Source organism: Mobula birostris, chromosome 3, assembly GCF_030028105.1.
Source record: "Mobula birostris isolate sMobBir1 chromosome 3, sMobBir1.hap1, whole genome shotgun sequence".
NCBI lineage: Eukaryota > Metazoa > Chordata > Chondrichthyes > Myliobatiformes > Myliobatidae > Mobula > Mobula birostris.
In genome coordinates, this window is record NC_092372.1 from 69,685,798 (window position 1) to 69,700,355 (window position 14,558).

The 14,558-nt window shown below is 40.2% G+C and overlaps 1 protein-coding gene across 1 annotated transcript in view; it reads right to left on the minus strand.

Annotated features, from left to right (window-relative positions):
- The window catches only part of ube2kb (ubiquitin-conjugating enzyme E2Kb (UBC1 homolog, yeast)), a 99,047-nt gene that overhangs the window by 27,158 nt on the left and 57,331 nt on the right, over positions 1 to 14,558 (minus strand). The window contains exons 5-6 of the mRNA XM_072252842.1: positions 12,185 to 12,284; positions 4,364 to 4,492 (exon numbers count right to left, since the gene is read on the minus strand). Of these exons, the coding sequence (XP_072108943.1) occupies positions 4,364 to 4,492; positions 12,185 to 12,284 (229 nt within the window). The remainder of the gene's footprint in view (positions 1 to 4,363; positions 4,493 to 12,184; positions 12,285 to 14,558) is intronic.

A 14,558-nucleotide genomic window follows, 5' to 3' on the forward strand; every position in this document is an offset into this window, starting at 1 on the left:
ACGTAAATGTCGGCCCAGATCAGAGACGATTGCTAATTGCGTCGCCTCTAATCTGGGCCGACATTTATGTGCCGGGCGGCACCTAATTAATTAGCTTCACGGATCGGTATCGGTTCGCTGCCCGGAGGGTGGGGGCCACTGCACCACCCCAACCTCCGACGACTCAGCCTAACAAACCATCAGTGTGCTCGGCGCTGTCTTCCCAATTTCAGTAAGTGATACTACACTGTACATACATTATTTATACTTTATATCGGCTGTGTATTTTTACATGTTATTTGGTATGATTTGGCAGCTTCATAGCTTAAAGGTTACTGGAGAGCGCTTGCGCCGTGTTTTTGCTGAGAGCGCTTGTGTGAGATTTTCACCATGGAGATCAGTGCAGCAATGATTGTAGAGAAGTATTTCTACTTTATATAGGCTGTGTATTCATCATATCATTCCTGCTTTTACTATATGTTACTATTATCTTAGGTTTTGTGTGTTACTTGGCATGATTTGGTAGGTTATTTTTGGGTCTGCAAACGCTCACAAATTTTTCCCATATAAATTAATGGTAATTGCTTTTTCGCTTTACGACATTCCGGCTTACAAACTGTTTCATAGGAACACTCTACCTTCGGATGGCGGGGGAAACCTGTATTCCACTGTAATACTGATACATCTAACTATCTTCTCCCTCTCAAACTGCAGGTGAATTCTATCATATTACGGTCACTGCTCCCAAGCGTTCCCTTACTTAAGCTCCCTAATCAATTCTGGTTCATTACACAACACCAGGTTCATAGTTATCTTTCCCCTAGTGGGCTCACCACAAGCTGCTCTAAAAAGTCATCTTGTAGGCATTCTACAAATTCCCTCTCTTGGGATCTAGTAACAACCAGATTTTCCCAATCTCCCTGCATATTGAAATCTCCCATGACTATTTTAACAAGCCTTATCCAAGCCTTTTCTACTTCCAGTTGAAATTTATACCCTACATTCTGGTTACTGCTTGAGTGTACAAGTTGAATGACAATAAACTTTCCCCCTCACTGGTTTCACCTATGATCTGCCAGCTTGTATTCCTTCACTTTCTTATGCTGGCATATGTCCCCTTCTTGTCCAATCCTGATGAATGGTCTGGCCCAAAATGGCAACTTTTATTCCCCCCCCCCTTAGATGCTGCCTGACTTACTGAGCTTCTCCAGCATTTTGTGTAATGCTCAAGATTTCCAGCATCTGCAGAATCTGTTGAGTTTATTTTTCCCTAGCTTCCTACAATGCCCTAGGATGCACTTGATCAAGCCCTGGAGATATATACAATTTTAAATGCCTTAAGACCGCCAGCAATGTTTTTGTAATATGGATATGTTCTGATACATCATTTCCCGTACTTCCTTAGCCTCCATGACCACCTTCACAGTAAATACAAATAAGAAATGTGTATTTAACATTTCCTGTTGCTCAGCACATATTGTTCCTTAAGGAGACATGTTCTCTCTGTTTATTCTTTTGCTCTTAATATACTTGTAGAATCTCTTAGCATTCTCCTCTACTTTATCTGGCAATGCTACATGTCTGCTTTTTGCCTTCTTGATTTCATTCTTAAATGTACTCCTACTTCTCTTCTACACCTCTAAATATTTGCTTGATCACAGCTGCCACTAACTGAAGCATATCTCCTTTTGCCTTCATAACCAGTGCCTCAATGATCCTCATGAACCAGGGCACCCTAATCCTGCCAGCCTTGGCTTTCACTCCAGCAGAAACTCTCCCTATCTCACTTTTAATATCCTTTGCAGGTAGAGGGACACTTACCAGATGACCCTCTATCTGCAAAGAGCCTCTCCCAAACAAACTTTGCAAGTTCCTATCTAATGCCTTCAAATTTTGCTTTGCCTAAATTTAAGACTTTAATCTCTGGACAAGTCTTATCGATGCCTGTAACTATCTTGAAAGTAGAACTATGATCACTGTTCCCAAAGTGCTCCGCGCTAAAACTTCAGTCAGTTGTGCCACTTCTCCCAATATAAGATCCGTTGCTACCCCTTCTTTAGTGCTGCCATCTAAACATCATTTAAAATAACTCTTCTGGACACATTTAACTTAATTCTACCCAATCCAAGCCCTTTGCATTATGGCTGACCACAGAGGGGGTCCATGTGATAAAGTTTAAGGGAATGGGGGATTCTCAGATTCCTGTAAACAATGGATTAAGTACTGACTATATCTGTGACTGCAGTGTGCTTGAATAATGTCTCACAGCTGCCTTCTTTGGAGCAAGATAAGGGTTAAAGTTCACCCAGATCCACGTAAGATGTCTCTGGGCTTTTCACACCTTTTGATTTTGACAAAAAGCAGTACCTGATGGAAATTAGACAGAACATTCCTTTCTTAATTAAAGCACAAATTTGACGGACGTTCTTATCTTTGTAATGAAGTTGTGGCTCCAGCAAACCAGGTAGGACATTCCTTTCTTTAATTAATGTGGCTGGAGTGTCTAACAAATGGATCGTACTTTTGTATCAATAGTCCATTGACTTGGCCGGAATGGTTATCAAACTGATTGTTTTTTGTATCAAAAGTCTATTGACTTTGCTGGAATGCTTATCAAATTGATTGTCCTTTTGTATTGCTGGCCTTATAACTTCTGACAATTCTGACATCAGACAGTGAACTTGTTTAACCGCCGGGGAGATGAGAAAGATTCTCTCCCTGATGTCGGGTCCAAGTTCACTGGCCGGCTGAGCTCTAAGAAATAAATGGGTGAAAAGAATCTTTTTGTGCTGTTGCTATTTGATCCAACAAAGTTACGTTTACACATGAGATTGATCCTGAGAATGAAAGGGTTAACATATGTGGAGCATTTGACGATTCTGGGCCTGTACTCTCTGGAATTTGGAAAAGGGGTGGAGGTGGGGTGGAATCTCACTGAAGCCGATTAAATATTGAAAGGCCTAGGTAGAGTGGATGTTAAGAGTGGATCTGTAGAGATTGTTCCTAAGAGTGGGGGAGTCTAGGTCCGCAGGTCACGGCCTTAGAATACAAGGATGTCCCTTTAAAACAGAGATGAAGAGGAACGTCTTTAGCCAGAGGTGGTGAATCTGTGGAATTCATTGCTACAGACAAGCCTATAGCACAAGTTGTTGAGTATATTTAAAGTGGTGGTTGACAGGTTCTGAATTAGTAAGGGTGCCAAAGGTTACAAGGAGAAGGCAGGAGAATAATAGGGTTGAAAGGGAATAATAAATCAGTCATGATCAAATGGTGGAGCAGACTCACTGGGCCAAATGGTCAAATTTTGCTGTTATGTCTTATGACTAATTCAATACAAGGGACGTTTTACTATAACAGAGTTAAGCACAGAAAACAATATTAAAATTCAGGCAGAGATTTTGAAATCAACATGTTGCAAGGTTGGATATAAGGGTTTGTTATGGAGAATCAGATGCAATTGGGTAATCCAAGTCCAGAAGTGACAAGACTAGTCAAGATTTCACTAGGAGAGATGCAAGTGTATGTACGTGTTTGCAGAGGTGAATGAAAATAGAGTTAGTGATAATTCAGCATGAATCATCTGAATGAAACAAATTGAACAGATTATAATTCTTGTTCTTTGCAATGCAGTTGTAATAGATTCAAGACTTTTCACTGCATAAGCACTTGAAAACTTGAAATAATAAAAATTGAAAAAATAAAACTTGAATAAGTGGTAAAAAGGTACAGCTACATAACAAACCTGCAACTAAAAGCTGACATAATTGCTTGTCTACAATGTCACCAAATGGCAGGATGTAAATTTAAGAGAAAGAAGGCAAGGATAGATCTATGGGATCCTGGAAGTGAAAGCATAGGCTAAAGAAGAACAGCCATGTTGGAGCTGCAGTGAAGGAACATGGATTGGTAGATATGTAAGCATACAGTATCAAGGAACTGGAAAGTGGGAACAAAACAGATTTACGCAAACATAATTCATCACTAAAGATATCAAGCAATTTGATGTACAAGCCAATTAATTAATAAGCACTAGAGGAGAATCACTAAAATAATAACTTTAAATGTGAATTTCCTTCCATCTAAGAGGAAAACGTATGTAACAGGATTTTTTTTAAAGAAACCACTGCCATCCTCTGGCCTAAATCAGGACACTAAGAAACAAGTATCCGCAGCATTATATTTCAAATTCAGTTTTCAATGCATTCTTTTCCCAGCACTTCATTTTGTTAAACACAGGCAATTCAACAGAGTCTGAGCCATATAAAATGTAGGCACATTACCAATGCAGAACTAGAATAAAACTGCTAAAATTAAATTATATGTGAGAAATTGCTTATAAATTAACTATTATTGCATATTGGTTCAAATTCCTTATATTACTCACTTTATCAAAGCCCATAGCACACAATTTGTCTACTTTTCTAGTGTACTCGGGGCTAGGAACGGGTGCTCCAGCATACACGTGCGCCCAGAGTCTGGCTGTCTGTTTGAACATCTCTGGATTTTGCTTGTACTGCAGAAAGAATGTAAACCATAAGTATACAGCTTAAATGAAGGTGGTAAGAAAATACATTACTGTTGCTATGATGAGGAGTTTAAAGATATAATGGATCAAAAAAATCAATCTGGTTCATACTTAATGATCATAACACCCTTCTCTGAAATCTACAAAAAGTTTAGGATCAAATTATTTACAGCCAAAAACTCATCCCATCAAGTACAAAAAAGCAGTCTATAAAGACAAAAAGAAAGAATCACATCAGAATGAAACAAAATGAAATGGCAAAAATATAATTGAACAATTTTCCACAAATTTTCAAGCAAATGAAGTTTCACTGCTAGACAATAAGAATTTCATTATTAATACTCAATTCCTGCTCAACTCCAGGGATAAGAATGTCCTCACTCCACAAACTCCAAGAAAAACGTGCTTCTAGAATTAAAATTTTATTTGAATGAATATAAAAGAAATAGCTTCACAAAACTTTTAAATTTAGCAGCAGATTGAAGCTATTATTTTTAAATATGTCAAATTGGAGTCCTCGAGCAACATCATTGGACAGGTTATGTGATTACTGCTTTTTGTGGGTACTTGCACTATGGAAATTGACTTTAGGACCCCCTACTCACTTCCAAAGTACTTCACTGTTAGCTAAGTATTTGAGACATACATGGGACAAAAAGGGCAGTGCAATAATGCAATTATTTGCAATTAATTAATAATTTTTAAAGTATTTTGTTATTCTGATGTGCCAGACTATATCAAACTAATCAAACAAATGTGCCTTTTTGTAACATTTAATGAATATTGATCAAAATTTTCACGTCCTTCATACTTCCAAAGACAAGTCATGCAGTTTCAGGTAATATGAATTAGCCATTCCTCACATAAGGCATAGTTAACTGAGTGGAGAAGGATCAGACCAGGAAGGAGAAGGAAAAGGATCAACAAAACTAAGCTTAATTTTATCTTGTCATTAGATTGCCAACATTGTATTCCAACAACAGGGAGAGATTGCAAATAGAATTTATTAATGCCTGTTGGAGGAAGGGTCACAAGCCCAACAAAGGAGCAGCATTTGCTCCATCAACAAGCCTTTTTAAATGTAGAGATTGTGCAAAATGATTTTTAAAAATATAAACTGGAATCTCTCAGTTTTACATTCCCAAAATCTGATCATTAAACTCTAAAGGCAATGTGCAAAATTATAGGAACAAATATATTAAACTTTTTTCTATGAGGGTATATTATTGCCCACTCCTATCAGGAAAGTGGATACATTTTGCCCATCCATCCTTAAAAACTCCGTCCTTCTCTATATAGAGGCTTTTTGGTCAATCTCTCAAATTTATATGTGCTTATCCCCAAGCAAAAGGAAAAATCTGGGCAAAAGGGCCAGTACATGTATGGTAATTGAAATGCAACATTTTATTCCTTTAAAAGTTCTTTTAGAAAGATCATTAATTTTGCGGTTATTATAGTCCGAGGGGTGAGTCAAGACCCAGGCTCATCATAAAGTGTACCCCAGAGATCAGACAGACAGCAGAGGATGTTGAATCCTCTCTCATTTTCAGCCATAATCTTTACTGCAGACTCTTGGCTTATGAGATAGATGGTTTTCTTTTCAGATATGCAAAGTCCAGTTCAAAAATGTTGGCAACCCTGCATGTCATCCACAATTTCTGGAACAAGGGGCAATGTTGATTAATCTGAGTTCAACCTTAATCTCAACAATAAAGTCAATTGCAACAGCTGCTGCCAGCAGGAATCATCCTGGTGTGCACTGCTCAAAGTCACCTTATTATAAAAGGCACTTCACATTAGAACAAGCATTTATTGCCTCACTGTGCAGAGGACTGTCCAGTGTACTGTCTGTCCTTGGGGGGCGGGGGGGGGGGCATGCCTTATTCTGATTGTTCAAAACCCTTCCATTGTGATTGGATAGTTTAGAAGCTGCAGCTGCTTTTCACATTGGATAACTGCCTGGTGTCCTGGGTATATAAAATAGCATGTGAAAGGGACTTGCTCCCTCTTTGTTCCCGGGATGAGTGCTCACATCATAAAGCTTACCACAGTGTGATACATGATATCAGAAGAATGAGAGGAGATCTTAGAGAAACAGATAAAATTATGAAAGGGATAGATAAGACAGAGGCCGGAAAGTTGTTTCCACTGGTAGGTGGACTAGAACTAGCGGACATAGCCTTAAGATTTGGGGGAGTAAACTTAGGACGGAGATGAAGAGGAACTGCTTTTCCCAAAGAGTTGTGAATCTGTGGAATTCTCTGCCCAATGAAACAGTGTTGCCTACCTCTGTAAAATAAACTTACGAGGAGGTTGGATAGATTTTTGCATAGCAGAGGAATTAAGGGTTATGGGGAAAAGGCAGATAGGTGGAGACGAGTCCATGGTCTGATCAGCCATGAACTTATTGAATGGCAGAGCAGGCCTGATGGGCCAGATGGCCTACTCCTGCTCCTATTTCTTATGTTCTTCCTTTAAGACGAGACAACTAGGAAAGTATGCTCTGCGCGCACTTTTAAATAAGTATGCTTATTGAGTATTCAGCTTTGTAGTGTCTGTAATTTTGGGAACATGAATGTTTGGTCGTATTTTTACTGTTTGTAAATAAATTATTAATATACCTATTCAAAGTCACTGCATTTCCTGTCTCATTTGCAGGACCCACAAACCTGATTGAACATTACACTTGGCGCTGTGAGCAGTGTCTGGCTTATTCAGCAAAAATGCATTTCTTTAAGAGGTTATTTAAAAGAGAGGACCCACTGTTTGAGAGATGCAGAGTCCCAGAGTGGACAGGTAATAGCGCAGGTTTTGGAAGTCTCACTAACTTACTAATAGGTTATGGAATGTTGGTAGTTAGGTCACAGCAGTTAAATTTCACTGGGGTTGAAATTGGACATCATATTGTTTCCATACTTAAATCGTTGGGTTTTCCCAGGAGGAAAGTTAGCCAGCAGGATGCTTTCTGGCTATTTGCAGCGATTGTAAGTCATCAGTATAAAACAATAGCAAGTCTTAAGAATGAGTTGGAAGATCTCAGCCAGTGCTGTATTATTCTGAGCAAATCACGACTGATGGCTCAGAGTAGGGCTACGAATTTCGGAGAAATGAATATATAAATAGCCTGTCGGCTAATGAAAGTACAGAATTTAGAGGCAGCTTGAAGGGCCAGTCGGGAACCTGATCCCGTTAAGGTTCGAGCCATTTTGAGACGGGGCGATGATCCTATCGTGAGGCTGGGAGATAGGGATGTTTGACTGGATGATGAAAATGAGGGAGAGAGAATACATGGACCCCTCAGTTTAATCCTCGAGGTGATCACCCTTGAGAGTCCAAAACAGTATGGGCCAGTCCAGTAATTACACTTTCCCACAGCTGCTGTGGGGGCTATCAATCTGCAGCTTCCTCCTCTCAGGAGGGGGAGGGGAGGAGGCTCAGGAATGTAGGGGAGATGTGTAATGGACAGCTCTGAGACAACAGCTTCTGTTGTGATATGTTATAACTGGATATATACCTGTACACTGCAGAATCAGAATCTGGTTTAATATCACCGGCATATGTCATGAAATTCATTGCTTTTGACAGCAGTACTTAATAGTTAAAACCTGTATATTACAGTAAGTATATATAAAAACATAGGTAGTGGCTCCATATGTCACTACTACAGGGCGTGAAGACCCTGCCTTACACGAGTCCTGGGCTCAGCTGGCTCCGGCTGACAGTACCCGGTATGGGCCCCTATCCAGGGTTACGGATTCCACTGCCTTGTGGGCATCTTCGGGAGAAGAGAAGGCTAAGGAGTAAATCTTACACAAATCTGGAGTGGAGCCCCTAAGGTGGTTGGATGACGTATCACATCACCTCCCAACAGTTCCTGCAGCCAAGCTGATGCCAAATGTACTGCTTCACATTCCTTTGGACCACATCCGAGAGGGGGATCTTGATGCCTGGGCAGCCCAGGATCTCCATATTCATCGCCCCAGTCTGCACCCCAAGGGGCGCACCCATTGTCTACTTAGACAGACTGAGCCGTTGTGTGAGACAACAGAGCTCAGAGAATTCTCAGTTGAGGATTTAGCGAGTTTAGGGGATAGGTACGGACAAAAGGCTGGGGAGTCTTTGGCTGTTTGGTTATTGGGAATATGGGATGAAGGGGATACCAGAGTGATTGTATCTGACAGAAAGCTGGGTACATTAGGGAGCCTATCATCCCAACATGCTATCAATAACACCCTGAGAACACTGCTTGCTTCCCCTGAGCATAATGTATCACTATGGATTCAGGTAACGGCAGCAGTTAAACTTAGGTATCTCACTCTTACTGAATGGAATTTAAAACCCCAAGCGGAGTGAAGCACAGTAGAGAAGGGTACTAAAGTTCTTTGCCAGTGGTCTCTTTTCACAGAAATATTCTGCTATAGTGGTATCCGACTAGAAGATACAAATTAACTTCTGGAATGGTAGGACACATGGTTATGGAGGCAGTTTTCCCAATAAAAGGGATAGTGCTGTCTTTAATGGCACCAGCTGTTGGTCATCCTATAAACACAGTGGTTCAATTATTACAAGGATTAGAGTATGTTGAAGAGGGTGCCCAGAGCCGGGTATAGAAGTGAGATAAGCAGACAGGGTGTGGGGATTCTGTATAACCCGTAAAGGGATGGCTTTAGCTGCTTAAAACTGGGGTTCCTGAGGAGCAAGCAAATGGGGTTCCTACCCCACCCCCACCGATGAACATGGAGGAAGTTCTATATGGAAAAGCAAAGAAGGGAGACTGTTGAGGGGGAAGGGTCCTTCTTCAAGTCCACTGCAGAAAAGCGTTCCTTTTTGTCCTCTGCCAAATTCCTTGCATTCCATTCAGGGTTCCCTGCAAAGGATATCGGCTAACGTTCGCCAGCAGTGGGAATTTGGGGGCAGTTAGTATATTTGTGCCTCGTAGTAGGAAGGGGGTCATTCAGCCTGCACCTCTTCCCTGTAAATAGAGCATGAATGATCTGAATGCGAAGAAATGTGAGGTGTGGCCACACGCATGTTTGCGTGTGCATTGTGTGTGGACTTTGCCTTTAAGAGTTGGGTCCCGCTCAGAAGGTTTTTTTTATTAGTTGTTCTTTGATAAGTATGCTGTTTCTCTGAGAAATTAACTGTCTGTTTTAAGTTTTTGCAGTTCCAAAGGAAGTTTTAAAGAAAAGGAGTACTGTCTGGGCTTTATGATTTGTGTTTTGTGTTTAATCTGTTACTTTGTTTCTTGTTTTCTAAATCTGTTATGTGTTTATTGTTTCTTAATATGTTACTTCGTTACTTGTTTCCCCATTTAGGGATGACTCATTTCATACTGGCCACGTAAAATTTGAGTTGAAATCTGTTAGAAATTTGTGCAACTTTATTCCCGATATGAGAATCCTACATTTCAAAGGGAATTGAGCATTTGGGGAGCAATTCTTGTAGTTGAGTTGTTTTTGTGTTTTATAAATATCTAGTGACTGATCAGGAGTGAGTGCATTTCTATATCCCTGCATTACAGAATGGCAAGTGCTGAATGCTGATTTGTGGTAAGAGATCCTGTGGATGACGTTTGAATTTGCACACTGAATCAGATTGCGGAGTTTGTGTGAAAATTCCTTACTACATCACAGATGTAGATATTGATCCCTCTGACAAAGATTGTGGGGGAATTATCAGGCTTCTTGGGTTTTGGTATTCTGTTTTAGGGGAGCTGGGAGGGAGCAGTCTTCCAGCCAAACCCTCACCCAGAGTATGGTAACAACCTTATTAGACATGAGCCTCAATAGCCCTGGTAGAGTGAGTGACCCTCAATGATTTCCCTACCTGACAGTGTTGGTGTAGGTGGTATGCTGAGTACAAGTATAAGGCGCACAGTGGATAGCAAGTGTGAACAGGAACAGTATCCTGGGATAGCTGTGTCTAAGCCAAATGGTGTTGTGAGGCTGGCCACTTAGAAGCTGTATGGCACTTACTGGATATGCAGTTTCTAGGCCTACCCGTTGTTCCCACAGGGTGGTGCAGTTGATAATGTGGTGCTGTATGTATGCCACCCCAGTGCCAAGAATGAGCACCTTACTCATGCTGGTTGGTAAGAGGGCTATTACAAAGGACGGATGTTTTAAACGATAGCTTTTCTCAGTATGGTACGGCCAGACTGCCCTGGGAACTGATTTTGATGACCTTGGATTACCTGCTCACAAAGGAAGGTGGCACCTGTACTGTTATTGGTCAAAAATGCTGCCCCTACATTCCTGCACCTAACATCACTCACCTGGTTGATCGTATCTAAGAGTTAGTGCATAAAATTAAGTGGGGACCAGCTCATTGGCTATTACACTCCAAGGTGGGGCTGGTGGCCTCTTGGGGCACAGGGAGGCTGGTGGACTACGGTGGTACACTGGGAGGTGACTACTGGGTTTATAGTACCGGGTATTGTACTCTTGTGATCTATGTATAACTTAGTTGGGTGTTCGTGAGAGTCAGACTAGTTTGAGGGTTGGATCACCATGTTTGCATCTTTCAAGGGGTGGGGTGTCCTGTGGGGGGGGGGGGGGGGCGGGGGCATGCCTAATTCTGATTGTTGGAAGTTTCTTCCGTTGTGATTGGATAGTTTAGAAGCTGCAGCTGCTTTTCCCATTGGATGACTGCCTGGTGTCTCGTTTCAAATATCCTGAGTATATAAAATAGCACGTGGAAGGGGCTTACTCTCTTCTTCCTTTGTTTAAAGCAAAGCCATTGGGGATTCTGCACGCACTTTCATCAAAGTATGGTTGTTGAATGTATGTATGTTTGTTGAGTATTCAGTAGTGTCTGTAACTTCGGGAACATGAATGGTTGAATTTTTACTGTTTGTAAATAAATTATTAATATACTTATTCAAAATCAGTGAATTTCCTGTCTCACTTGCCAGACCCGTGAACCTGATTCAACATTACACCGTCTTAAGGCTAATATTAGGCTGGAAGGTGGTGTATCAAAGGTTGAACCGACCGACTCCAAAGATAAGGAATTTTGTCTCAATAGGATTGATGGAGCAAAACAAGTTTGGAAGACTGAAGTGATCTCATTTAAACAAATTTGATGAAAGATGAAGCTTTAACAGTTTCCCTCTCCACAACTAGCTGGCCCGCCTGGTATTCCAGTGACTCCAGTTGAGTACAAAAGTCAGATCAGCTTAATGTTATTCCATGGCACAGCAGAATCAAGGAACCATGTGGCTTACTCTTGCTTCTCAATTTTCTCTAATTAAGTTAATAGGCATGGTATTGTGGAAACATAGCCTATTTTGCCTTTATTAAATTTTATTCAAGACATTTTGGTGAAGTAAATTAAATTTTAATTCGAACATTAAAAGTACAGAAACATGACCCAAATTTTCACATTTTCCATTGATATCAATAGGTAGAGGTGAATGGCAACTTATAACATGGGAAGTGTTCCCTCGATGTCATTAATAAAAGTGATGCTGCACTGTAATTCAATGTGTCGAAGTTACCTATTCTTGTATATTTGCTATTCTAGTTCTTTTGACTGATTCTTGGATAAGCTTTCATTGCATAATACTGGAACACTGGATAGTGAAGATGAATAAGAGCACTACTTAACTTCTTAATAAATCTGTCAATTAAAAAAAACATGTCATCTATTCACATTGGCTGTTGGCAAATATCTGCTAACCTGTTGTGCGACTACTGCATCTTGTGGATCATCTGGTTCAGCTGCTGCCAATAAGGCTTGTAACGATAACAAAACTGTCCGTAGAGTCATAGCAGCTGCCCTAGAGAAATGAGAATTTAAAAATTTGTTTGATGACTGAACAAAGTTTAAAGCTCCATTAATTTAAAATTCCTAGTTTCTATACAGTTCACTCAACAATTCCTGAACAATTCAATAGTCTTTAAAAATATTGAAAAGGACATTATTAAATAATTGATACTAGAAGGTTTCAGAGTACAAAAGGCTCAGCAACCTCTCTCTTAGCATAAACGATCAAGATATGCCACTCAAATAATGCCTACAATACATAGAAGAAAAACAGCGTTCATCTAATGTCTCTTTGTGCTGTTAAAGTGCATCTTCCTACATGGAAAAGCCAATGTTAAGGACAACTTCAATCTGCACAGTTGATCATAAAATATTGCACTAAACATCTTTCATTGTTGGAAAGCAGCCATTACTGCACATTTTAATAACATAGAGGAACAGGGAGCTTCACATTAAAAGTTAATCTGTTTTCTGCATCCCATATTAGGAAAGATATAAATGTCTACAGAGGGCAAAGAAGGGCTTTACTGAAGCACTTCCAGAAATGAAGGCCTTCAGTTGTGTGGATAGATGATGGAAACTAAACCAATTTCTGTGGGACAGAGGCAGCTGCAAGGTGATCTGCTGAATATATTAGTGTGCAGACAGAGCAGATAGAGAGAGAATATTCCCATTGATGGAAGGATCAAGAATTAGGAGACAATGAAGATGAATTTTATTTTTAAATCCAACAACTGGTTGAGATCTAGTATGCACTAGCCAAAGCAGCAATGGACAGAGATGTCACATGCCAGTGATAATAAACCTGATTCTGATTCTGAATCAACTGCAGTATTCAAATGGAAGTTGGATAAGTACCTTAAAGGAAAAGATTTGCAGGGCTGAAGGAAGAGGGCAGGTAAAGTTTTTATAAGAATGCTGTAAAAAGAATAAAATCAGACTGGCAATTAAAGGAAATGCAACAAATTCACACAAGTAATGAAATTTACTTCAGTAATTACTAATTAAAACCACCACCAAAGGGCTTGATGCCCCAATCAGTTGCAGTACCTTCAAATAAAGACTGAAATTTACTGCACGCTGCCCTGATAATTGCTTAGCTCCAGTTAAATATATTCCAAGTTATGAAAACACAAGTGGCAGCAATCAACTTTAAATATAAATAAAACACTCAATAGCAGCAAGTCTGAAAAAATGTCCAATTAAAAATGCCTTCAACTTCACTAAAGATATTTTTACTTTCCTCAGTAGTGAGGGATGTATCTACAAAAATCCAAAGTAACGCTGACCCAAAAAAACCACAAATTCAGTCCTTGGCTAGTGATACTTTGCTGCAATAGATGAACATCACAGGTCAGAGAAAAAGCCCCCCACTTGTGAACAAACAGGAAGAACTGGAAGGACAGAGGTAGGTGGAGGAAACTAACAAATATGCAAGGCAGACCTGATGGAAAAGTTAAAAATGTAAATAGTTCAACTGAGAAGAAAATTTTACAACTACCAGCTGTTCTGTGCCAGTTTCTATTTAGTGCCCCCAGAGACTTCTCCTATCCCTACATCTGCAAACTGAAATTCTTCTAACTTTTTTTTTGCATTTTACTCCATGCATTTAGTCATTTACTAGCATTTGTTTAAAATCCATTTTCCAGATTGGGATGTTAGGCAAGCAAGTTTATTGAACATCTCTATCTACCCGAGATGTGGATGACTGGCCCTCCTTTAGAATCACCAAATTCACTGTAGTGAAGCTACTGCCATAGAACTGAAATGGAGCTCTGGTCTTTATACATAGCAACAACAGCCAATCAAAAATACATTCCTAAGCCAAGGTAGTGACTAAAATGGGAGGTGTAGGTTTAAAGCCTGTAGATGGTTACATTGCCAGATGCCTGCTGTCTTTATCCCAGGTGGTAGAAGTCAAAGGCTGAGTAGTCTAGTTGAGTAGATAGCGCACAATGCAGCCATGGGGTGTCTGTGGACGGACGAACGTGCATGCCCACAGCGGCAGCACACACACCCCCCCCCCCCCCATCAAGAAGACTTTCCTGGAGAGTTGGTGAAAACACATTTCATCCAGACATAAGTAGTATATTCCAGCACACTCCTGGAAAAGTTTTAAGGTTCAGGAGGCAAGTCAAATGACACAGAACACCCATACTCTGATATGGTTCTTAAAGCCATAGCATCTATGTGGTTGTTAAAGATTACAGTCAACGGTGATTGATGTTGAGCACTCAGTAATGATAATGCTGTTGATCGTCAATAGCAAGTGATTTAAAATGGGCAT